Here is a 23,514-nt window from a genome sequence, read left to right on the forward strand (position 1 = left end):
TCATTTTTGTTCCCATTTGTCAGTTTTATCCTACTTGCAAGTATTACTATGATATAACTATTTAATAGGTAAGAACATAAGAAGGAAGCTTTCTATCTTACATTAAGCAATAAATTAAACGCAGCATGATTTTTTTGTTTTGTTTTCTTTTGTGTGCATAATTTTTTGTGCTGACATCACTTTTTAATTTACCCATTGAACCTCATCACATACCAACCCCACATCTGGTGCAGCACAGATGGATGAGCCTGAAGGCCAGCGTTCAAAGGTCTCCTCTGATGACTCTGTGTTGCTGGCTTCCCTCTTGGCTGAGCCCATTAACCTAGAAGGTCAGTCAGTTGCTGTCAGCAGGATGAAGAGCAACTTAAAACATACTTCTGTTTAAACGACAATAGTATGATGAGGCGTCACTAAAATGGGTTAAGATAATCTCTATGAAATCTACCTGTCAAGACCTTTTTATGGTGCTGAAATGTGCTGTATTTTCAAATTTTAGGAAAAATTTTCCGAATCCCAGACAAGGGGTGTTGAGGGTTTCTAGATTAATTCCTACAATTATCTAAGAAAGGTCATTGTTTTAGGAAATTCTGAATAAGACATTTTTATATTAATGTATGATAAAGTAACAATTACTCACATGAAAAACACAAATAAAAAGGAGAACTTGGACTAGAATTATTTGTGCAATTACAGAAATGAATCATTGAATAAGTATGGCCAGAGACTACTAGCTATGTTTGGGGGATTCAAGCCTGAAATGTGTGTCTGTGTGACTTTCAGACTCCTACTATGTTCAGCTCAGAGGTGATCTTGAGTTTGATGCCCAGAATTTGGAGGCAGAGTCCTGGAGCCTCGCTGTGGACCAGAACTACCTGAAGGCTTTGACCAAAGAGGCCATCAAAAGACAGGAAGTCATGTATGGTAGGCTGAAACACTTAGTCTTGGGGGGGGTCTTTCTCAGTTTTTGTGATACCTGATGATAGTCTATCAAAATAAGCTCAAAACCCAGTAATCAGCTTGTATTTTTAATACCTATGTATCATACAATAAGGGTGTTTATATACACCAAATGTTCTGTTCAGTCACTCATTGGGAAAAAAAACTAACTACTTCATCACCAGCTGAAAAGCGTATTTCACTTTTGCAGCAGAGGACACAAATCTGTGAATATGATGAGCTTTCTTCGGGTAAAACATTTTATGACACCATTAGATAGTCTGTATCACAGAGGAAGGTCAAGCAGGAAAACATTTGGTCTCAACAGGTAATATATGATGGTTCAGTAATGAAATAATAGTTTCTTTTTTTCCCCTCCAATTTCCTAGAACTGATCCAGACCGAGATGCACCATGTGCGCACCTTAAAAATCCTTCTCCTCGTCTACGCGCACGAGCTGAAGCAGTCAGTTATCCTAGATGAAGCCAGGCTGGAATGGCTTTTCCCCGGAGTGGAAGCGCTCCTCCGCCTCCATCAGTTCTTCCTCAACTGTCTCAAAGAGCGTCAGGCCCAGAGTCAGGAGGAGACGGAGCCCAACAACTACTACATAACACAACTGGGGGACATCCTCATCAATCAGGTAGGGTAGAGCAAGGGTTCTGCTCTAAATATCTGCTATTTACTCTTTAGGTTGTCATCTCTAGATCCAGTGCCACTGAAGTTTATCTGTAAACAAGAGAGTCGGGGAAACATATTCATTTAGCGTTTCTCTAAAACAAGCAAAGGTAGTATTACACCACTCTTCTTCTTTATTCCCATCTAACCACTCCTGTCTGTTTCTGCTCATGTCGCTTCTACAGGAAACAAACGTCATGTGAAATAGCTGTTATGTCTACAACACTGAAATGCCACAAGTGGGTGTGCTTGATCAATGGGAACAAATATGATACTGTCATGTCATTCACACTTGGTTTTGTCAGTCATGACATGAAAAAAACTCGAACCCGTGCACGGCTACCAGAGTTCTGTGTAGCTTTGCACCTGATAAAATGAGGACATTTACCGCTGAAGACATTATTTAAAATCGATTAACAGAAAGTCGGGCTGTCACTCTTAAAAGCAGCAGAGCCAGTTAATTCTTTCTCAGCTATTTGTAGTTTATGCACACACCGACCTTTCCATCACACCAGACAGCGGTATGTGCTTGGTAATTACTGCCTGTTCCAGAAATGCATGTTGTAGGAAAACCAGGAGTCATGTTCATTATTTTGACTGTGTGGTATATTGAAGCATTATTGATAGTTGACGCTTTTCAGCACATCTGGATATATCAGTCTCTCTTTTAAACATCAGCTGCCTTGAAAGGCAACAGTATTCATGTTGCTGTTTGATTTTTTTTTTTTTTTTAATATATATATTTCACTCTTGGCTCTTTGTTTTGCTCATACGACAAGCACAGTGGGAGTGCTTTGGGCATCAACCGATGAACTACCAAAGATTAGATACTCTGTGGGAAGATGGATGCAAACTGCACTTAGTTCCCCCTGACAGTGTTTTCCTTCAATTATTAAGCCGTTAAGAAAATAAGGAGCTCTCCTTTTTGCATCAGTTTTCAGGTGTTTTGGGAGAAAAGATGATGAACTGTTACAGCATATTTTGCAGCCATCACAGTGAAGCCATCAGCTTCTACAAAGAGCAGCTGCAGAACAACAGGAAGCTGCAGACTTGTGTCAGAGTAAGTCACCTCTGAAGATGATCTGTTGTAGGTAAAGAAAAGAAGTAATTATAGATGTTGACAAAGATCTTGCAAAATGATTTGGAATCTAGGAATAAATTAAAACATTTAAAGGGCTGTTTCACAAATAAGTGATTGTACAAATAAGATTTATTAATATAAACAAACCGTGTGATGTTTTACCCAGGTCATCTAACTGTGAGCTAACAGAACTTCTTTCCTGATAGAAAATAGGTCAGCTGCCTCTTGTTCGACGCTTGGGAATCCCTGAATGTTTCCTTTTGGTAACCCAGCGCATAACAAAATATCCTGTCCTGGTGGAACGGCTCATCCAGAACACTGAGGGTAAAGCGTCACTGTCACACTGCATTCCTTTATTAAACTTTCAGATGTTGGTTTTGGTAAGTGGCATCTTTAAAAAGGAAAAATGGAGGCTGGTCAACTATTTGATTTCACTCTCCTTACAGCTGACACGGACGAGTACAGGTCTCTAGTAAAAGGTTTGGAGTTGATCAAAGACACCATCTCCCAGGTGGACGCTAATGTCAGGGAATATGAGAAGGCTGTGCGTCTGAAGGAGATCGGCCTTCGTCTGGAGCCAAAAACTCTAAGTCGGCTGAAAGATGGTCGGCTGTTCCGCAGAGAGGATCTGATCCAGGGTAACAAGAAACTCCTGCAGGAGGGCACCGTCACCTGGAAGTTCTCTGGTAGACAGAAAGGTTTGTGATGGACTTATTGATATTGCAGCCATGTTCGAGATGTCGTTATTACTAAATTTATAGACCCAGGGTTAGGTTTTTGGGTTTTTTTTTATTATTTTAAGAACTTATCAGTTGCAGTGTTGAAAGAACAGCAGAGACTTTAACTTTTTCTTATCTGAGACAAAAGATCCAAAGGTTCTTCATTTGTGCGCTTATTACTTGGCAAATGGTGTAAACACAAAAAACTAAGAAGACAGTTCTGAATTCCTTTTCCAATGGAGAGCTGATGTTCGTCATTAGGTGTTTGTGTGATTTATGTTTTTATACTTAGCGGTTGTAATCTTCCTCTGCAGACATCCTGATTGTGCTGCTGTCAGATATGATCCTCCTTTTACAAGAGAAAGATCAGAAGTTTGTATTTGCTAACATGGTGAGTCTGAACTGTAGAAAAATAAAAGTATCTACACGACTTTCTGCCTTGTAACAAAAAAGGATTTGTTCTGAGAAGCTTAAGGGGTTTTATAAAACTTCAACTTTGTCTGCTAGCTTCCTGAACTACCTTTATATTAAATATATGTTTGTTCATATTTAATAACTCTACAGTTATGCATTATATATAACATATTGTTTCAGGATCTACCAGGTAAATTCCTGAAATCCTGATTAAATCTTGTTTTATTGTTGCAGGATAATAAACCACCAGTCATTTCCCTGCAAAAACTGATAGTCAGAGAAGTGGCCCATGAGGATAAAGCCATGTACCTGATCTGTGCACGTACCGTCAGCATGCCAGAGATGTACGAAATCCACACAAGCTCTAAAGAGGAATGCCACACTTGGACGACCTTTATACGAGAAGCTGCAGACTGGTGAGCTCGGTGTGATGAAATATTCTTATTTGACAGTTGTGATAATATTCTTATTAGTTGTGACTGTATTGTTAGTGGCAAGTTGAGTTGATCACATGGCAAATAATCTATTTCTTTTTTTTTTATTTTTTTTATTGTATCTATATTTTTCTTTAAGAATTTTGGGTGTAGGGTCTTTAATAAACAATGGACTGACAGGAAAGAGGCCCAGCAAGCAATGATTTTACTGAGGTCTTTCAAATTAGATGGACTCCTTGTTCTTAATGTTGAATTATTCCTATTGGGAATAATGAAATGGAAAACCATTTTAATAAGTTATACTGATTTTGAAATATTGCTTTCTTTAGATTATTACATGAAGTGCAATACTAAGGAAAATCTTTGTGTGTTTTAGCCATCAAGAACAAGTGCAATACAATGAACTGATAAAAACACTCCAGCATTTTCAAGGTAAGATGGGTGGAATTAATGGCCACCAAATAACGGGTCATCCAATCAGTTTGCAGATTATACAGTTTCCTCATTTCTTCAAAGTTCTTAAAACGTTGAAGTTTATATTTAAAAAAATAACAGATTCTCAAAGTTTATCCATGTCACATGCAAGTTTTCTATCTACACATGCTCAGAAAACATTTGTATAATTTCTTTAAAAGTCAAGTGTTGCCCTGTTACATTGGAGAGTTTCCTGAGATCAGTGTGCATGCTTTTCTTTTGCTTTTGCAGTCCTGCTCTTTTCGGGTTCGGTTTGAACTTTTTTGTTTCCTTTAAGGCTTTCTAAATGGAAACTGCAGGAAATTTCAGCAGGAAAACGTGGAATCTTAGATTTTACTGACTGCAGGGACAATATAATAATTTTTTTATTTATGAAAGTAATAAAGTAGGAAGCAATGTTTGCTCAATCTACCTACCCAAACCTTAAAGAATATATTAACTTCTTCTCCTTGCTCCTTCTCTTCAGATATTCTGAATGTTAGAGATGACCAGATAATGCAAAGTCTCACGGAGAAGCAGAAGATTTTTGCTACTCTGTATGAATACATCATGATGCAGGAATCCCCCCACAAGGGGCTGCTGCTGCGAGGAGATGCAGTTGACCTCCAGCAGGGGGAGACACTGCTTAACGGAGCAATCGTCGAGGGTAAAACGAACATTTTTCAAAAAGCTACCTAACTTTTGTGGGGTTTAGACTGATGTAAGGCTAATTTTTTTATGTTTTTGTCTTCAGTGGAAAACCTGCAGAACCTGCTTTTTATGATTAAAGGAGGCTCCAGGCTTCCTATTGAGAATAGCAGAACGCAGGCCGGAAAGCTCGATGGAGGAGAACATTTTGAAGCCGCTGATGATACCCGGGTGGTTACCACCATGAAAAGTAAGACTATTTGTATTGTTTTGTCTTCTTCAACACTGGTTGAGTAGCAGGAATAGCACACTGTCAACGTAAGGCAGTGTGCTATTCAGACTGAAAGAAAATTTAAAGCTGAAAGAATTTTATAGAGTTACATTCAACTTGGTCAAAAGCTTTCTACATGCTATTTATAGTCTAATTCTTCAAGCAACAGTATGTTTAAGTTTTTTTTTTTGTTTTTGTTTTTTTTTTATACTATTCTTTAAAAATCTCCACTTAGAAACAAACCTGATTTAGCAGCTTTTCTACACATCCAGCTGTTCATGCACATCTTCAACTTGCACTTCGTAAAAGAATTGCGAGAAAAATTCTTTATATACTTGGGATGGATTGAAAACATGAGTAGAACTCTTCTCAAAAGTATAAAGTATTTTTGTAAACTTGCTCATGGACTTTGGACGTGAACAACTTCTTTTCTCAGATGGAGATGGACTTGAGAAATGGGAGGGCTGTGAAGACATTTCAGTGGACAGCAAAGAAAGACGTGGCCGCCTGCGTGTGGAAGAGTACTATTCTGAAGGCTTGGAGCAGTCTGTGAGACAAAAAATAAAAAGAACGAGACGTAATTTCAATTTGTGGACTCATTAATCATTTTGAAAAATCTGATTCCAGGCTGACGACGAAACTGGCAATCTTTCAATGCTAAACTGCAACTCAGCCTCCACTCACACCCCTGGGCCCGCTGTAAGTTTTTTCATGTTTATTCTAGTGATCATTTTCTTCTTTTTACATCTTTGCTCACCCATAAATGACTTTTTCACTTTTGCTCTGTAGGTCTATAACAGTGTAATGAGCCTTGCAAAAAGACTCTACAGCTTACAAGTAAGACTCCAAACATGGTCTAGCTTTTGTTCTGGTTAAACTAAATATATGTTTTATGTCAAGAAAGTAATGTCATAACTTTTTTTTTTTTTTTTGTCATGCAGGCGGTCATAACCCAACAAGACAGCATGATTGAGCTGCAGCAGGCTTTCCAGTTTAAGAGTAAGCAGTCTGCTCGTCACAGCAACGTGCTCCTGGAGCAGGAGAAGCAGCGCAACTTGGAGAAGGAGAAGGAGGAGTTGGCTAACCTGCAGAAGCAAAAAACTCAGCTTCAGGAGGAGCAGCAGCGCTGGGAGAAGGAGAAGGAGAGGCAGAGGATCCAGAAGGAGGCTCTGGAAGCTCAACTGAAACAGAAGGAGGAGGAGTGCAAGAAGTGGGAGGAGAAGCTGAACGAGGAAAAGTTAAAGCTGGAGAGGCAGAAGGAAGACTACCAGCAGGACCTAGAGAGACTGAGGGAGAGCATGAGAGCGGTGGATAAGGACAAAGAGCGACTCGCTCAGGAGAAGGAACGGTTTGAGAAGCTAAAGTCAAAACTCCTCCCGACTTTTGAACTCTCTAATTATGACTCTTCACAAGTAAGGAGTGGGAGAATAATCTCATTCATTAATTTTACTTGCTTAAGTTTATGTTCATTTGGTGTTTTCTTATTGAAACAGATTTTAGTCATTAAAATCACTGAAGTTGCCTATTTTAGGAAAATTACATTTATATGCGAGATAGAAATCAGTAATTTAACAAACATGATCAGAAAAGATGCATTTTGTTCCTTAAGATTTGGAACTTTTTCCTGTTTCTTTCTAGTCCTCAAGTCGCTCCCCTTACACATCATTCAGGGGGAGCATAGTGAACGGAGCTGGGACTCTGCCCGCAACTTTCAAGTCTCAGGTCTTGCCTATAAATCGCTCAAGCCAGACAGAAATTCCTCCAAAGGTTCCGCCACGCAGGGAGAGCATGAGAACCCAACCACCCAAGGCAGAGCTGCCCATCCACCTGGTCAGCACCACCAACCAGGTGCAGAAACCTGCAGTGGTGCAGCAGAAAATCCCCACCAAGCTGGCAGTGATTAGCAAAGAAAAGGAGAAAAGCAGCAAGGGGAAGAAGTCCCACCACAGAACTCAAAGTGCAGGTTGGAGCTCAACTATGGCTCATTATCAGTCTGTAAGATCACCTGACTTCCAGGTGTAAAATCATCACTTTGCAGCTGAATATTTCTCACATAGGAAAATATTTACTGTTATTTTTGGATCATTGTTCATCAGCTGGGACAGTTAACCCCCCCCCCCCCCCCTCCCTACTGAGTTAGCAAATGATAAACTATAATTCAACCCAAAAGCTTGTGACATCCTTTTTTCTTGCTCTCGACGCCGAGAAGGGAATGACGTCATTTTTTTTTTTCTCGCGGACGTGTTTGAGGACAGTTTTCGACACATCGGGCTGGCAGAAGTTTTTCTTTGTTGGACTCCGTGGAGTATCGTGTGATTGGTTGGATGTTTGAGGTGGGCGTGGTTAACACAAACGCGTGCAGTGGAAAGATGCAGTTCCTGGAAAAACAGGTTGTTTTGATAAAACGGCTGATTTAAGGTGGTTTAAAAAAAAAAGAAAAAGAAAGTACAAACAATTTTACAACAAGTGGCATTAAAGCACACAGACCCAGCCGCGTGCACAACCCGCAACACCGCGGACAAAGTCGCTCGTTGAATATGAAATACCGGGTTCATGCAAACAAAGCAGACATCGCCGCCTGCAGTGATCCCTGCCCGCTGCGGACGAAGCGTATCGTGGAGGATGAGTGGACCAGACGAAAAGTAATTTTTTTTAACCAGCATAAGCGTTGAATTATAGTTTATGATTTGCTAACTATGTAGGCTGGCTTAAGATGTAGTTTTTTTGTCAGCTTGATTAGCTGTTTTATTTTACATCACCAGCAAACATGCTAAATCCCAGTCTTGTTCTTTAATCTCCAGCCTCTATAGATGTGAACCAGGTGCTGCCCATTGGAGGGACGGGGAAAGGAGGCAGCCTGAAAGCCAAAAGGCAAACCAGTCCTCAGAGGGTCCTAACTGCAGGTGCAGCTTTTTTTTTTTTTTTTTAAATTCATTTATTGTAACTTGGACAAAGAAAAAAAAAACCTTCAATTTGGGAGTGAATTAAGATTACTTTAATTGAAAATGTTAAAACAGAGGATTGGACTTGATGGTGTGTGTTGTTTAACCCCCACCACCACCATGATTTGAACCATTAGTCTTGAGACATAAACTTTAAACCATTTTTTTCAGATGCATTTCAAGTAACAAATGATGTCAAAATGTACAACTTTACAACCCAAGAGGACAAGATAAAACGTTTGTTTCAGATTTGCTGCCATAATTAGCTGCTGATGGTTTCACATGATAAATGACTGAGCAGCTCCCCCTTGTGGATAATGTGTGTATGTCAATAAATGTGACTACTGGGAGAAGATCCGCCCCAACCAGTCAAGGCACATCCCCCCCCCCCCCCCCCCCAATTTTTGAGCCCCAAATTGTCATCTAACGTTCATTGTTTCTCTTGCATTTTCCAGATGACAAATGGGGGCAAATTCCTTTGGAATAATGTTTTGCCCCCCCCTCTCTCTTTAGATATCTTCAAGCCACCAGGATCAGCTCAAAATATAAAACCATCTCAGTCCTTCAGCTCAAACAAGTGGAACAACGGCGATCCTCCCCCTCCAACACCACCGCCCTTCCCCAAAGAGATCCGCAGTAAGGGAAAAGAGAAAGTAATCTTCTTTTAACAACTAACTGCAGGATGTATCGTGGTCCAACACGCATGGAGGAGATTGCTGAACTGAAATGTCTTGCACACGACTTTGGGATGGATGCGTGTGTGTTCGGTATGGAGAGGCCAGTTAAAACTTTTATCAATAGGAAAAACCCAGGATGTTCAAATCATGAAACAAAGAAGAGTTTACTGGTAAACAGACGCACATTTGTGGTGGAAGACGCTTTGACAAAATCAGAAAAAGAAAATGCCAGAACCATTTAGAGTTTTGAAAAAGTTTCCATTTTAAATGAAGGTTTTTATGGCCAAAGATTGCAGGGTTTTTTTTGTTTTTGTTTTTGTTTTAGTTTTAATTTTTATTTGAGATGAAAGCAGGTTTTCTGTAACCTAACACTTGTTTTAAGCTTCCACTTTAAGTTAATGGTAACTGCTGTGAGGTGTGTACAGTGTACATTTAACAGGTTTACGTGTTGACGTGTGTGTGTGTATGGTGCCAAACACATGATATTTTTTATTTCAGAAGGAATCAGATGTTATTGATATTGCTGTGCCTGTTACTCAATTTGTACAAATCAATAAGGGTTTGTTGAAGAAATTAGTCTTAATTGTAAATAGTCGTTTCCTTTCTAACAAAAGCAATTTATTTACTCTGAAAACTGAGACTGTAATAAAACGGCTTTTGGTTTCCTTGTTCAGTGATGTTCTGGTACAATGAAACGTTACTTTATCTGGTGGCAAACAGTAAATGCTGATGATGCTTGGTTTTGTGTAAAATACCTGAACTTTTAAGACAAACTGAGCCCAGGTTTAGATTTGTTTACAGATGCATAGAAAATCAAGCATGCACTGAACTTTTAACCTGAATGTGTGTATTAGAAAATGAAAGATGAAGCAATTTAAAAGAAAAAAAAAAGTTTTTAATTAAATTGCCAATTTATCATTTTAATAAATATAACTATTTTTTGTCCAGCATTTAAGCAAGCAGAATGATGGTTTGGATGCTTTATTCTGCTGAGCAAATGTACTTTGCCAAGGGGAGCTTAATAGATATAATGTTCCACTTGATATTCTGGATTCTTTTATTTTTATTTTGCAAAAGTATTTGTATCACACAGTTTGTATAGTACTGCTGGATAGGAGAGGATAGAAAAAGGATAGGAAAAAACAGAAAAAGAAAAAAAAAAAGAATAAATAAGAAGACTCCAGACAGAGAGGAGATGGAGAAAATACCTTGTAGAGAGAGAGGGGGAAAAAAAACTATTTTTTCTTTAGAATGAGTCTTTTCTATCTACTTTCTACGGCTCTACAACATGGAAGCTGCTGTGTTTGTGCTACCATTTTGGACAAACGGCTGTAAAGCGGGAGCTGTCTGCCATACTGGCATTGTTTGGTGCTGGAGCACCGTTTGGGATCAGTCATGCCGTAAAAGAGACATAGAAGAAAGCAGTTCCGATGTACACAATTTTTAAGTTGCTACACGTTCTGCACTCATTGCTGCACCTGAGGCTACTGGATCCACCTGGGGTTGGAAAAGATGTTTGTCTGGAAGAATTTTGGCAACTGTTTGATGTCATTTCTATGCCCATCTTCACCACTAGATGCCAGTAATTCTTCTATTCTATACCTTTTAAAGTTGCATCTTTATATTGAAACAGGTCTTTCCTGGAGAGTAATCCCTTCCTGAAGTTCACATTCAGAGCAAAACTACATTCAGGAGGTAGGCCTGCTCAAAAATAAGACATTAAAATCACAAATACTTTGATCACTGCTGGAATCAGGGTTATTTAACAAGATCACCATATACCAGTGGTTCCCAAACTGGGGGGCGGGCCCCCCAGAGTCATCACAGGGGGAACGCGGCAAGGCAAAGTAAAACTTGGGAGTTTTACTAAATTTGTAACAATATCATTGTAAATGATGATAAATCAACAAAAGAGAATTCAGGTAATTAAAAAAAAAGCAAACTATGATGGAACATATCTGTCCCAGCTTGACCAGTAATAATAATAACCAATGGTGGGTAATAATGAGACCATAGTCTTTTGCATGGACCAAAATAGTATAATTTAATATCATGAAGTACAAAGCCAAACAAGTTACACCACCTCTTGTGGACTTTTCATCCTGAGCACAAAGAAAAGCCTGCAGGTTACTTTAGAAATCAAGTATCCAACTATCATATATAGCAAAGTTGTTTTACTAAAGCAGCATCGTCTCATGGAAAACTCCCCTCATCTGAAGTAGTAGTAGTGTTTGACACTAAAGCTGAAGAATGGACAATAATACTGACACGGTTTTAATTATAGTTACTTACAATACAGCTACTAAAACTAAAGACACATTTCTTAGTATGTTTCTTTGGTTTATGTGACGGGGGGTTCGACATTATCGTCGTTGATGACAAGGGGGCCCTGCAGAAAAAGTTTGGAAACCACTGCCATATACCATGCTATTTTTTATTTAGTTTTCATGGGACAAAGAAAAATCTAATACTTTGAACTTGGCATGTTATTTTTGGCAGTGAGTTTTGAGTTCAAACAATCTTCACTGCAGAAAAGAAAGGGATTTGCAACGTAAAAAAAATGTTCACAGAATCCCTGGAAGCCAAAATCCTGATTGAAAATGAAATTGAACTAATTGCTAAAGCCTACGCTGAGATAAATCATTGTGACATCTTACAAATATACTTTGTTTTAAGTTTCTGCACAGCTCAGCAGCATAGGAACACAAAGAAAAACTTTAGCAATGAGAAGCATCACTTATTATTATACATTAATCTGATTAAAATTGAACTGTGAATGTTTGGACTTCAGTTCTGTAAAAAGCAATTTGACGCATTCGGCCTCTTTAACAGTCAAACTGTTTGCACCAAATCAGCAAGAGGCGGTAAATAAAGATATGCTGCAGTCTGTGTCAAAATGCCAAATGTTAAATATGATTTAAAGAGATCCTAAAATACTGGACTAAGATCTTCCTGGTAAATGTTTCATGAGAAACTCTGAGCTTGTTTCTCTGAAAAAGCTGCAGCGTCATAACTGCAGAGAAATGTCCAGAACGATGGCTGCAGATTTTAGTCTCCGACTCTTCGACAGAGGGGCCTGTATGAACAGAAAGAATCGAGGCCTATACAGGTATGCAAGGATTTTTTTTATTTTTTTTTTTAAAGACAGGCCTAGAATAAATTGTTGCTTCACATTCTCATTAAATATTGTGGTTATTCTGTGTGTTTTTACATAAACATATTCTCCACATAATATCTGTTGTACATGATATATTACTGAAGTTATTTTCAAAATCCTTATCTTTGTCCTTTCATTGGGCAAAAATGTGAGAAATGAACCCAGGTTTCCAAAAAATTAGGAATTGCAGCCTGTTGGTGTTTCTTATGCCATCTGTATGTTAGAGTATTTTGTAGGAATATTTTAACACCAAGTTAGTTACTAGAAGACAAATCAATAATTTGGTGGAATTCTTCCAGGATTTTATGGGCTCAGAATGGCTCGACCACCTCGTATTATCTTTAAAATAGTTGTTGGCTTTGGAGTCAACATGGAGGACTTAAGCATACATGGGAAAAGAAAACCATGAATAGTTGTTTTTTGCTATTGCTTCCTCATAGTGTAAAGCAGGGATCCCCAATCCTGGTCCTCAAGGACTGGTGTCCTGCAGGTTTTTAAAGTGTCCCAGCTGTAACACACTTTATTCAAATCAATGTGTATTCAGCAGACGTGTGCAGAGCTTATCTGAGTCAGGTGTGTTCCAGCTGGAACACCTGGAAAACCTGCAGGACACCGGTCCTCGAGGACCGGGGTTGGGGTTTCCTGGTGTAAAGGTTTCTATATAGAGACGACTGCTGCACAGTCAGTAGTGCGTTCATTGACCATTTAAGTGATCCAAGTAAATTAAAAATGCTCCTCGTTCCACTTTGAGTGACTGCTCTAAAGCCACAAGAGGCTCTTTGTCAGAGTGTCGTTCATCCCTGCAGAGGACAAACAGTACAGACTTTTCACAGCTGGAAGGCCGCGATGAAACGCATTCAGACAAGCAGCTGGTTGATGTCAAGCATCAAATACTAACACTGATGTTATCCTGAATTTAAACAACTGAAATAAACACAGCAAACCACAAATCAAATACAATGTTCCTTTATTATATGTATTCCTCAGCAGAGGCATTAAAAACCACTGGGTGATGACAAACTATAATGGTGAATGAATGATCTCATGTCCATGAAGCTCTGTGCCACTGAATCGGTCAGGGCACACATTCACACATCTCAGCTGCCTATTTCTTTTTTTTAAACCTTTATTTAACTCTTCCACAAAATAAAAAAAAAAGTATTACTCAGCATCATAGATTAACCAGAAGTTTTACTGATAAAGTCAACTCCCTGCTGGGCTTTGGTGTTTAACTTTATCCCGTCTGGCCACAAACCAAAAGCAGAGTCATACCAAGCATACAATTACCTTGGTTTGAACCTTAAAACCTTTGATTAAACATAAATACATACACAAACCAACAACCTGTTGGTCAATGGATTAAAAAATATTGTGCAAATGCTTCGTACAAACTAAGAACATTTTTAACACAACCAGCAACTCGCTCCTCACGTTACACATTAAACTGCAGCACATTTTGAGTACAGTACTCGTGGTTTTTCAAAAAGCAACTTTTACTCGCCACACACACACTGCACCTCCCAACACAGACACAGTAAGGCCAAGACCGACTCTTTAAGACAAAGTTAGTGATTACTGGGAGATCAAACTGCAGTGTTGAGTGATTTGACTTTCACACCATCGACATAGTCTGTTGGGTCAGTAATATACATTATACACCATTAGAAGTGTAAAAATAATAGCATGCAAATTTAAATAACATAAATGAACAAATGCTTTGCTGGGAATGTGTAAAATAAAAACTGAAAAGTGAAGTTTACTCGCTTTGGGCTCAGTCAACTATGACAGCAGATCAGAAGTAGAAATCTCTTCAGCCATTTTATGTTATGATGGAAATTTAGCTTATAACAGTAAAAATGGATTCCAAGGAAATTAACTTATCAGAAATGAAGTGCTTGAAAGTTTCACCACAATTTTACAAAAAAAAAAAAAAAAAAAAATGCTGTCACTAAATTTTGTATGTTTCTTTGCATCTCATCTACTTCAGATGGCTCAGACCAGTAAAACTTAGTCACATGGTCTGATACTGGGAAAAAATTGGGCAGTTTTTTTTTTTGTTTGTTTTTTTTTTTTAGATCACTTGCAGTGCTGATTAATGTAGCTGGAATGCTAATTACTAGCATACATGCCAACCCAAAACCATTCAGCTGAACCACCAATTTTATATTTCCCACCTTTGGCATTTTGTAGCTGCATTTAATTATGACTAAAATATTATTTCATCTGTCAATTACCTGCATCATGTTCCTGCATTGTTGCTTTTATTTAAACACACGAAAGAATTAAAAAGAAATGCCCGATATTTTTTCTTCTTTGATCTAATTAAGAAATAATATGACAAAAACACGTAAAAATCTTTCCAACTAAGAAGCTTTGAACAAACATTTAACTGAGAAAATCATTTCTCTGCCAACGGGGGGGGGGGGGCCTTTAGTGTGAGTGTGGAAATACTTGCTGTTTCATCGAGAGCTTTTCGCTCTGTTACTGGTGAAGGTGTTGAAGCTGCCCGTTTCCACAAAATGTAAACAACATATCTGCACTTGAAACGTCTGCCGACAGAGACGCACTGCAGAAAATAAAACAAATGAAATTTTGGGGGGGAGGAGGGGGGGGTACTAGAAGTAGATTTAGTTGGACTTGTTTTTCTCTTCGCTGTTCTCCACTGGGGGAGTTTCTTGAGGCAGCTGCTCGGGCGTGTCTTCACTCTGATAGGAGGGGTCTGTGGTTTGTGGCTCCAGTTTAGCTGAGGGCCCCTCTGTCTGCGGCTCTGCGGTTTGTGTACAGTTGATTGGTGCGAGCATTATGGGAGGCTGCAGGGAGCAGAAAATAGACGTTTGTGAGACTGCTGAAAGGTGTGAAAATGTAAATGTTTATGAGAAGTGATACAGAAAAGCCGAAGGTAAGACAAACGGTGCCAAAAAACAAACAAAAAAACCCCCATTTAGTCCTATCTGAACTAACCCGTCCCCCCCCAATTAAAGATGCTGAATGTGTTTAAATATGGACGTATGAAGCAGTAGAGAAGTGCCTAATAAAACGCCAACCACAGGAAATACAACTGCTGATTCCCTTTACAGCTGGACAAATGAAACATGCTAAATAACACACTTTATGGAAATTATAAGGCCACCTGTGCCACAACAGTCCGACCAATAAAGTCTAGAACATGAGCAATAGCATTTAAACAAAAAAGACTAAAATGTTTACAACAGAAAGAAGCGTTTAAATGAGATCAGCGTGTTTTAATGGTGAATGTAAGTGGCAAACCCAGATAAAATACCTGCAGTGACATTCACAGACAGCTGAGCCCTCAGCAGCAGACTACAGCAGACCCACAGTAAAATAAGGGGCAAGGAGCAGCAATGGAGGGGAGGGACAGTGAAACAGAAAGAGGCAGTTGGAATGGATGGAGTTATGTAAAGGCCTTACTCAACTTGTAATACTACTTTACTCTGCATGATATTAAACACTAGCTTGTTCATAGTTTTGTTTGTTGGTTTGTTTTTTTTTCTTTTCTGAGGAAAAATAAAACAAAAGTCTTTTAGTTTTGGTGCAGTAGGCGGTCAAATCAAACTGGTATTCACCACAAATCCACTTCCAGTCCAGAACTGAGGCAACTCCCTGCGCCACAGTGCAACAGTGAGGCTGGTGAGAAGAGTGCAAGGCACCAGGTAGAGCAGGGCCGGTTGACCCATCTGCATCACAGCCAGGGCCACGAAGGTGATCAGCAGGCCGATGCCGTACGCTGGCAGGAGAAAAACAAAGTGGGTCAGATATGGGAGCGATGTTATTTATAAAACAGTATTACGACAGAGAAATAATACAGTAAAGCTTTGAGGGAAGCAAAAGACAGATGTTTTTTCCAGAGGCAGGTCCTGCAGAGATGCCAGCTGTCAGAGTATAATCTCAAAATGCTCCATTTACATCATCATCTAGCATCATTATTATCAGGGTAGGAATGCAGCAAATCCAAGTAAAATTATAACTTAGATCCATTTAAACCAGATTACTGTCCTTTTCCCGGTAGGCAGGCATGATATGAAAGTCCAGTTATTGACCACGTATGTCTGACTTCACCATACACCATCTATTCATGTGCTATGTTCATGCTCTTCCAGCAGCTTTGGCTCTCTGCTCCTTCTAGTGCTTAAAACAGAAAGCTGGAAATCAAACAGCACATATTTTTGGACACCAAAACAGTTATTATCATACAACAGAGAACATGCAGGACAAATATGTTGCTGCACATTAAGAGACAGCTACAAGTTACGATTGTACAGGGCGATAAATGTGTTTCAGTCTTTATGCCACAACTCCATGCAGAGAAAGTAAAAACTAGAGAAACTTGTCAGTCACCAGGAGTCCTCCCCAACTTCAGAAATCAGTCACTTAATGTAGTCTGTTTCTTTTACTCATTTTATACTGTATGGTTTTTTTTTGTTTGGTTTTTTTTTTTGCATAGAGCATGTATAGTGTAGGCAAGTGAGATCTGACCACAAATGACAGTGTAAGAATGCAGGATGAAAAACATGAAATACCAGACGTGAACATGACCAAACATGAGTGAAGTGACGGATAAATACACTGTATTTCATTCTCTACATTCTCATGCAGTGGCAAACCCATCCGAATGAGGCTTACACCAATTACAACCCTCTTTTGCATTGCAGGCATTCACATACCGATCGTACAGGCCACAAAGTAGATCCTGGAGGATTGTGTTAAAATATCAAATCTGTGACAGTACGCCACCAGCAGGCCTGAAAGAGAAAAAGCAGAAATGCTTAGAAACAAATAAATCTCCGTATCCAAAGCTAGCCACAAAAATATGCAGAATATGCAGAACTAAACACAAAAGAGAGGAAAAAAAGGTGTGGTGGTGAAATTATTCATTTATTGCAGCAGCTTGAAGTCAAAGCACAATGATCAAATAAGTGTTTTGATGACGGCCCACCTGGTACGAGGATGTCTCCAAACCCTAAGAGGGAGAAGGGCCGGTCACAAAGAGCCAGAGGTGAGAAGTTTAACCTCGGCACTTTGAGCACCATGGGAAGCTGGAAACAAACAAACAAACAAAATCATTATTCTCACTATTAGCTGCTTTTTACATAAGCAGAAAGAGATATTTGGACTTGATGAGCTGAAGGAACAAAACTCAGTGGTCTCACCTTTTCATGTGTGGCAGAGTCAGAAGGACCAGCCGCTACCTCCACCATTATACTTTCCCCACTCTGAAAATAAACATGATGGTAAGCAGAGCATTATAAACCAAAACTAGAGTCTGCAGATGTTCCAACAGTGAGTGGAAAGGGTGTTGGCATACCTTTGTGAAGAAGGGAGTAATAAATACGAAGAAAACATCATACACAAACAGAACTGTCAGTAGTAAAGTGCAAGCCTACGGAGGAAAGAGAAAATGATCAGTCTCTTTCTCCTAGACCAAGCTTGGTTTAAATTTGTCAGTGTGTCTGTCCTCCCACCTTAAATGTGGGCAGCCTGACTGTTTTGAGCATATAGAGACAGAAGGCGATCCCCAAAGCATCCTGCAACACCCACGCCCACCTGGAAGAGACATAAAAACAACGTTTGTCAGCCAACGGTATCATCGCAGTGGAGCTGCAACGTTTTTATCTCCCTCAGGCAGGGGTGTGTCACCTTGATCCCATCCAAGATGTTGCTATTGACAACACATATGATTTTTGCAGCCACAAACTTAAGTTAACTTAGCTTTTAAATTGCATGATGTGTTCACTGTTTAATTACGTGTTGTAATTAAGGAACTATTCCTAAAGCCAAATATGCAGCGGGATTGTAGGTGTATGATACAGCAGGAACATGAAACATGTCTGAGGAAAAGATAAAAAAAAAAATGTAAAGATTCTGCTGACTGGAATGAGTGGCTGGCTTTCATCCACCTATGTGTGCATTTAGAGGAACGATTCTCTGTGGACTTACTGGTCTTCATTACGGAACACCATCCAGATGACGCTGACGCTGATGCAGAAGGCCGACAGCAGTAACATACGGATCTGCGGGCGCTTATGCAGGTATGGCAGATTGTTCTCTGGGACCCTGTTGTCACAAGATGGTACCCATGTCATAAAAAGGCAGTCACTTGCAAAACATGATTAGTGTTAGCATCTCTAGTAGGGATGCAGCTAATGATTGTCATATCCAATTAATCTTCAGATTAGTTTTTAATTGAGACATCTTCAGTTGTCATGTTCTCTCTTACAGTCTGGTGTTCATATGATTGTGAAATAAAGGATTAAACCATTCATTTTTAGGAGATATAAACAGTTTTTATCCATGTATTTATACTGCATATTATATCCTGTTACTGTCTATGTAGCTTTTACACACCTACTGAAGGCTCACCTGCATTTGCAGAAAGGAAGTCTCCTGACAAAAGGCCACAGACAGCTGTAGAGGCCAACAGACGAGGCCACACAGAAGATCCCAATGACCCAGATAGCTAAACAGTGAGGAAAAAACAGATACCGGCAAGTTAGCTCATGTTGCCATGTCATATCCATTCACTTTCTCTTAAAGGAAACACACTTTGTAGCAGTCTCACTTATTAAATATTTGAATAGTGGCATGACTTGTGCCACTGAGTAGTAAGATTTGCAGTGTGCTTGGTCAAAGTACAACAACTGCTCATAAACGTCAAGATATCCTGGAGCAGTTGTTGTGATTTCCACCTATTTAGAGGCCAGACTTATTCTAAGTCTTTATCTTACAACATTATTTGTCAGTTTCTTATTTCTGAGCATCAGTACAGATCAGTGATGTGTATCAGTGTGGTACCTAGGTAGTCGTAGTAGAAATACAGGAGCACCAGCATGTTGCAGCACATAACCACAAACACACAAATCATGATGGGGGTGACATCTACTGTCTCCTCATCCTGCTTCTCTGCACTGTCATCCCGCTTGTGTTTCATGTAGCGTCTGCAAAGAGAACCACAATGATTAAAGGACTTCTATGACGACAAACTATTGACACGTATCTCTTCACATTTTTTTGTTTAACTTGGATCTAACTGCAGATTATTTCTGAGGGGTTGGTAATCTGCCAAAGCATCCAGGATGATCATTCTGCAAGCCACAGCCAATGTTTACCACTCTTGGCTGGGTAAGCGGCATTCACTGCCCTCATGGGGTCAAAAAAAAAAACAAAAAAAAAAACAAAACACACTTATAGTCCAAAATGCCGTTTGCCTGCGGTCCTGTCCATCAGACGCCCCATCGAGCTGTACCCTTAGTCACCTTGGCAACTCCATCAGAAAGGGTGGACTGATTGGCTTAAGGTAGTGAGTCACTTGTGCAGCCTCAAATAAACAACGCTGCCCTGAAGTGTAATGATACAAGGCAGGCTGCTTGGTTTGAAGAAAAAAAAAAAAAAAAGGAAACACTCCAACAGGGGAAAATCTGTGTAATCATACACTCATGCTTGTTTGCCAAGAAAACTGATAAGTGTACTCTGATTTAAATTTAGTATGTATTATTTAGAGCACTTATAAAGTTCTACGGGGGTAAAGTAAAAAGTTACTAAAACGAGCATTGATTACATTTGGTTATTAAAAAATGTAACCTTTTTATTAACACTGACGTGTGGCATTTCATCCTGGATGCTCTAACATGACTCATAAATCATTACACAAGGATTATGAGACACGAAAAGATTTGACTTACTTTTTGCTGTCCCTGCTGCCAGCCCAGTAGCCGCCGATAGCCACCGTTCCGACTGCCATCAAGAAGATAATCACCATATTGTAGTCCAACACAGGCTCGTTGGGGGCATACATGGCAACCAGTCTTCCTTTACCAAAGGTCTGTTAAAGTTTAGAGAAAAGTTGTGGCTACGAGTGGAAAAACGGGTTTAAAAAAAATCTCAATGCTAGAAATGTCCATGGGGTGTTAATGCCTCTGCTGTCCAGGAGTTTAACAAGTTAAAAGAAACATGATGCATCAGTTTGATCTCACAGATAACTGGCATTTTTAAGGTAAAATGTTTCTTCACCTTGCCTATGTCCAACATGTCGGAGTAGCTCAGCAACGCTACAGGAATGTCAATCTCTTCATACTGAGTCTTGTTTCCTGCAGGTGGAGTCTGTTAAATAGATTAAAAAAATGACTTTTTGTGAAGCCCTAATATCAGTCTAACACTGATGCACAATGATTCCAAACAACTGTCTTACCAGTCGGTCCTTGCTCACAATAAGAAGCCCCTTAGCACCATTAATCTGGGCCAGGCGAACCTTTTCATAGAAAGTGCAGTTGCCTCTCATCACCATGGGGATGCGATTCGGGAAGCCACCCTCTGGAACCTCAGAGGGCGAGCACAGGACCGATGTTGTCAAGTCATAGATCTGAAGACGTGACTATGGGACAAAAAAGGTGTGTCAATAATCAGAGGTGGAAATTTAATTATCTAGATTGTTTTTTTTTTCTTTTGTTTTGTTTATCAGCTTATATCTTATTTTTAATATAAAAGAAATTCTTCTGAAGTGAAAAGAGAAAAGAATCCTCCATTAGTAGAGATGATTATACCTTTGCCTCTTCAAATCTGCTTCATAGTTTTTTTTTTTATTTATGCAAACATAGTCTGAAAGCTGCGATTCCTGTGGAATGGCTCGAATGAAAAGCTTTACTAAAATCTCTTGTATTTTCAAATTAATCTTAATAATCTTCAATATTTTCCATAGTTCAGAAATAATTGTCAGAGTCTAAACAGACAGTCAGAGCACAGATAAAATTTACACACTAGTTTGGAGCGTAACTGGGGGAAAAAAAATTAGTTTGTCAATATAGTTAGTGTAATGCTAAAAGCAGTACAGTTTAATTACATGTCTTGTGGATAACAGATGACTTACTGCCTTGTTGAGGTCCTGAGGTAGATGTGCCCACTGCGAGTTGAAGAAAATGCAGTAATCCTTCCCTGTGCTCTTGCCCTCATCACTGAAATGGGCCATGCCATACTCTCCCACCACCTGTCAACATGAAAACAATGTCAGCAGGATTGCAAATGTCCACAAAATATCTGTAACTTTGATTAGTCACTTTCAAATCTATCAGTTTAAATGTAAAACTGCGGGGTGTTTTATTGAAGTACAAAACACTTTTGTGTACTGTTTCGTGTATTTTGTAAGAGCCCTAGAAATAAATACTAAAAGCCCTGATCAGATGGAGGATTTCAAGACTGTTGTATCAGACTTGCACCAAATTAACCACCAACCAACAGCTGTCTAATAAACCCGAAAACAAACGCTCATTGTTCAGTTTGGAGGAAGAGTTTATCTCTGGTGTTATACAGACCAGGGAAGAGTAGCTACTTGTAGACTGACGAAGCAAGTAAACGATCAACCGTGAAATATTTCACTCCTGAAATGTGAGAATTCAGACGCGTTGTCATTTTTTTTTTTTTTTTTTTTTTTTTTTTTAAAGCGCATTGTTGGTTTCTGGCTAAAATTTCATGATTTACTTTTAGGCTTCTTGATCGTTGTGTCAGCTTCAGTGTTGCTGTAAATCGGCTATAATCCCTCATTAATGTCATATCAAAAGGTGATGTGAGGAATTTGAAGGCCCGGGGTGATCTCCGCAAGCTAACCGTGGTAGCATTCAAGCTAATACTGAATATACAACGACTAGGGAACAAAATATCTGTATTTGTCATTCATATACTGGAATATGTAATACACGCACGGAAAAAAAAAACAGTTTTTGGTTAACCAGATGCTACTTCTCTTACCTTCTGAATAAGAAAAGCGGCCCAAATCAGTGTTTCTGGGACCCTCATGATGCCTAGCTTGCTGTTGTTTCCCCCATCAACCAACCAACCAACGATACTTTGGAGCTCTTCAGCTCAGGACCTCGCCAGCTGTAAAAGCCACGCCCACTTTCTCTGCGAGGTTTCTAATTGGCTGGGATCATTAAGCGAATGCACCGACCAATGATGTTGACGCGGGTTGCTTGACGTCTAAACCTGAATGCAAAAGTATCAACCTGGTATCAACTGTCTGCAGACATTTAAATGAAACTCTGTGTTATTAATTTATTTTCAACTTTATATTGATTTTACGTCTTGAAAAAAAAACAGTTAGACTAAACAAAATATATGGATACTCTTTTCATTCAAAAACTTCTGTAGTAATGTATCAATTTTTCTTTCATTAAATGAAATGAAATTAAATCAAATGGAATGAAATGAAAAATACAGTATTAATCCCCAAAGGGAAATTCAATAAATAAATTACTTAATTTCTTATTATCTTGGATGCAGTTATCTATCAGTTAAACTAATTTTAACATTTTATACATTATTATTCATCATATGACATCTCTTGAACGAAAGCCATCAGGCCAGCATGAAATCTGTATGTTTCTTGACGAATCCAAATAAAATTTGTGGCTTCCTCCTAATATGGACGGAGCATATCTGTTTACTAAATTCAGGCGAGTCACTCCTTTGCCTGTTAAAACGGAAACTCCTACGTTGACGTACAACGTCACGCACTACGCAAAGTCCATGTATTTGAAATAATGCCACTAGCGCGGCTTCCATGTCCCTGGTGGTCTAGTGGTTAGGATTCGGCGCTCTCACCGCCGCGGCCCGGGTTCGATTCCCGGTCAGGGAACTTCTTTTTTATCTTTTCTGACTGCCATGACGTTGCAAACTCGATAAGTTTTCTCAGTCGCCGCCTCTGACAATTTATGTACATATTAAGACAGACAGAACTTTTTCCTGATTATTTTCTTTCTATCTATGTTTCCCACAGCCAGGTGGGTTCTGTTAGCCTTTCTTCTTTAATCTTTGCAGTAACTTGCTCGATCTTGTTCACTGACGTACTGCAGCTACTCGATATCACAGCATGATGTCATCCCATATGTTCATCCTCCTGCCAGGTATTTTACCTGCGCCAAAAGCGTAGAAGAACGACATAAATACCGGAACCTAAATCGTTCCAAACTTCACAATAAACTTTGACTGCGGCGACAGTAGTGTGTTTTCAGAAACAGATTGTATGGTTATTATTTTATTACCTTGACAATAGTCAGAAGAATAAAAAGCTTTATGAACAAAATGAAAGAATGTAAAAAAAAAA

At 39.2% G+C, this 23,514-nt stretch overlaps 2 protein-coding genes across 2 annotated transcripts; one reads left to right on the forward strand and one right to left on the reverse strand.

Annotated features, from left to right (window-relative positions):
- Positions 1-238: 238 nt before the first annotated feature.
- On the forward strand, positions 239-9,250 carry arhgef18a (rho/rac guanine nucleotide exchange factor (GEF) 18a; the record flags this gene model as incomplete). The annotated part of the gene is made up of 18 exons (XM_079243770.1): positions 239-329; positions 781-921; positions 1,326-1,576; positions 2,546-2,671; positions 2,899-3,016; positions 3,139-3,390; positions 3,726-3,802; positions 4,060-4,241; positions 4,636-4,691; positions 5,200-5,379; positions 5,467-5,610; positions 6,068-6,180; positions 6,259-6,330; positions 6,421-6,468; positions 6,573-7,043; positions 7,270-7,594; positions 8,433-8,534; positions 9,087-9,250. 18 exons carry the CDS (start codon positions 239-241, stop codon positions 9,239-9,241), a joined length of 2,904 nt encoding a protein of 967 aa, XP_079099896.1. The 3' UTR covers positions 9,242-9,250.
- Positions 9,251-13,417: 4,167 nt separating this feature from the next.
- Positions 13,418-22,230, reverse strand: sppl2 (signal peptide peptidase-like 2). The gene is made up of 15 exons (XM_079244444.1): positions 22,161-22,230; positions 21,286-21,402; positions 20,611-20,793; positions 20,433-20,522; positions 20,105-20,244; positions 19,218-19,360; positions 18,786-18,882; positions 18,363-18,479; positions 17,888-17,969; positions 17,731-17,805; positions 17,576-17,638; positions 17,362-17,461; positions 17,090-17,167; positions 15,992-16,152; positions 13,418-15,217 (listed from the first exon to the last, which is right to left on the reverse strand). Exons 1-15 carry the CDS (start codon positions 22,206-22,208, stop codon positions 15,035-15,037), a joined length of 1,677 nt encoding a protein of 558 aa, XP_079100570.1. The 5' UTR covers positions 22,209-22,230; the 3' UTR covers positions 13,418-15,034.
- Positions 22,231-23,514: the final 1,284 nt, after the last annotated feature.

The sequence above is a fragment of the Telmatherina bonti genome (genome assembly GCF_933228915.1).
Source record: "Telmatherina bonti genome assembly, chromosome: 7".
Taxonomy (NCBI): Eukaryota; Metazoa; Chordata; class Actinopteri; order Atheriniformes; family Telmatherinidae; genus Telmatherina; species Telmatherina bonti.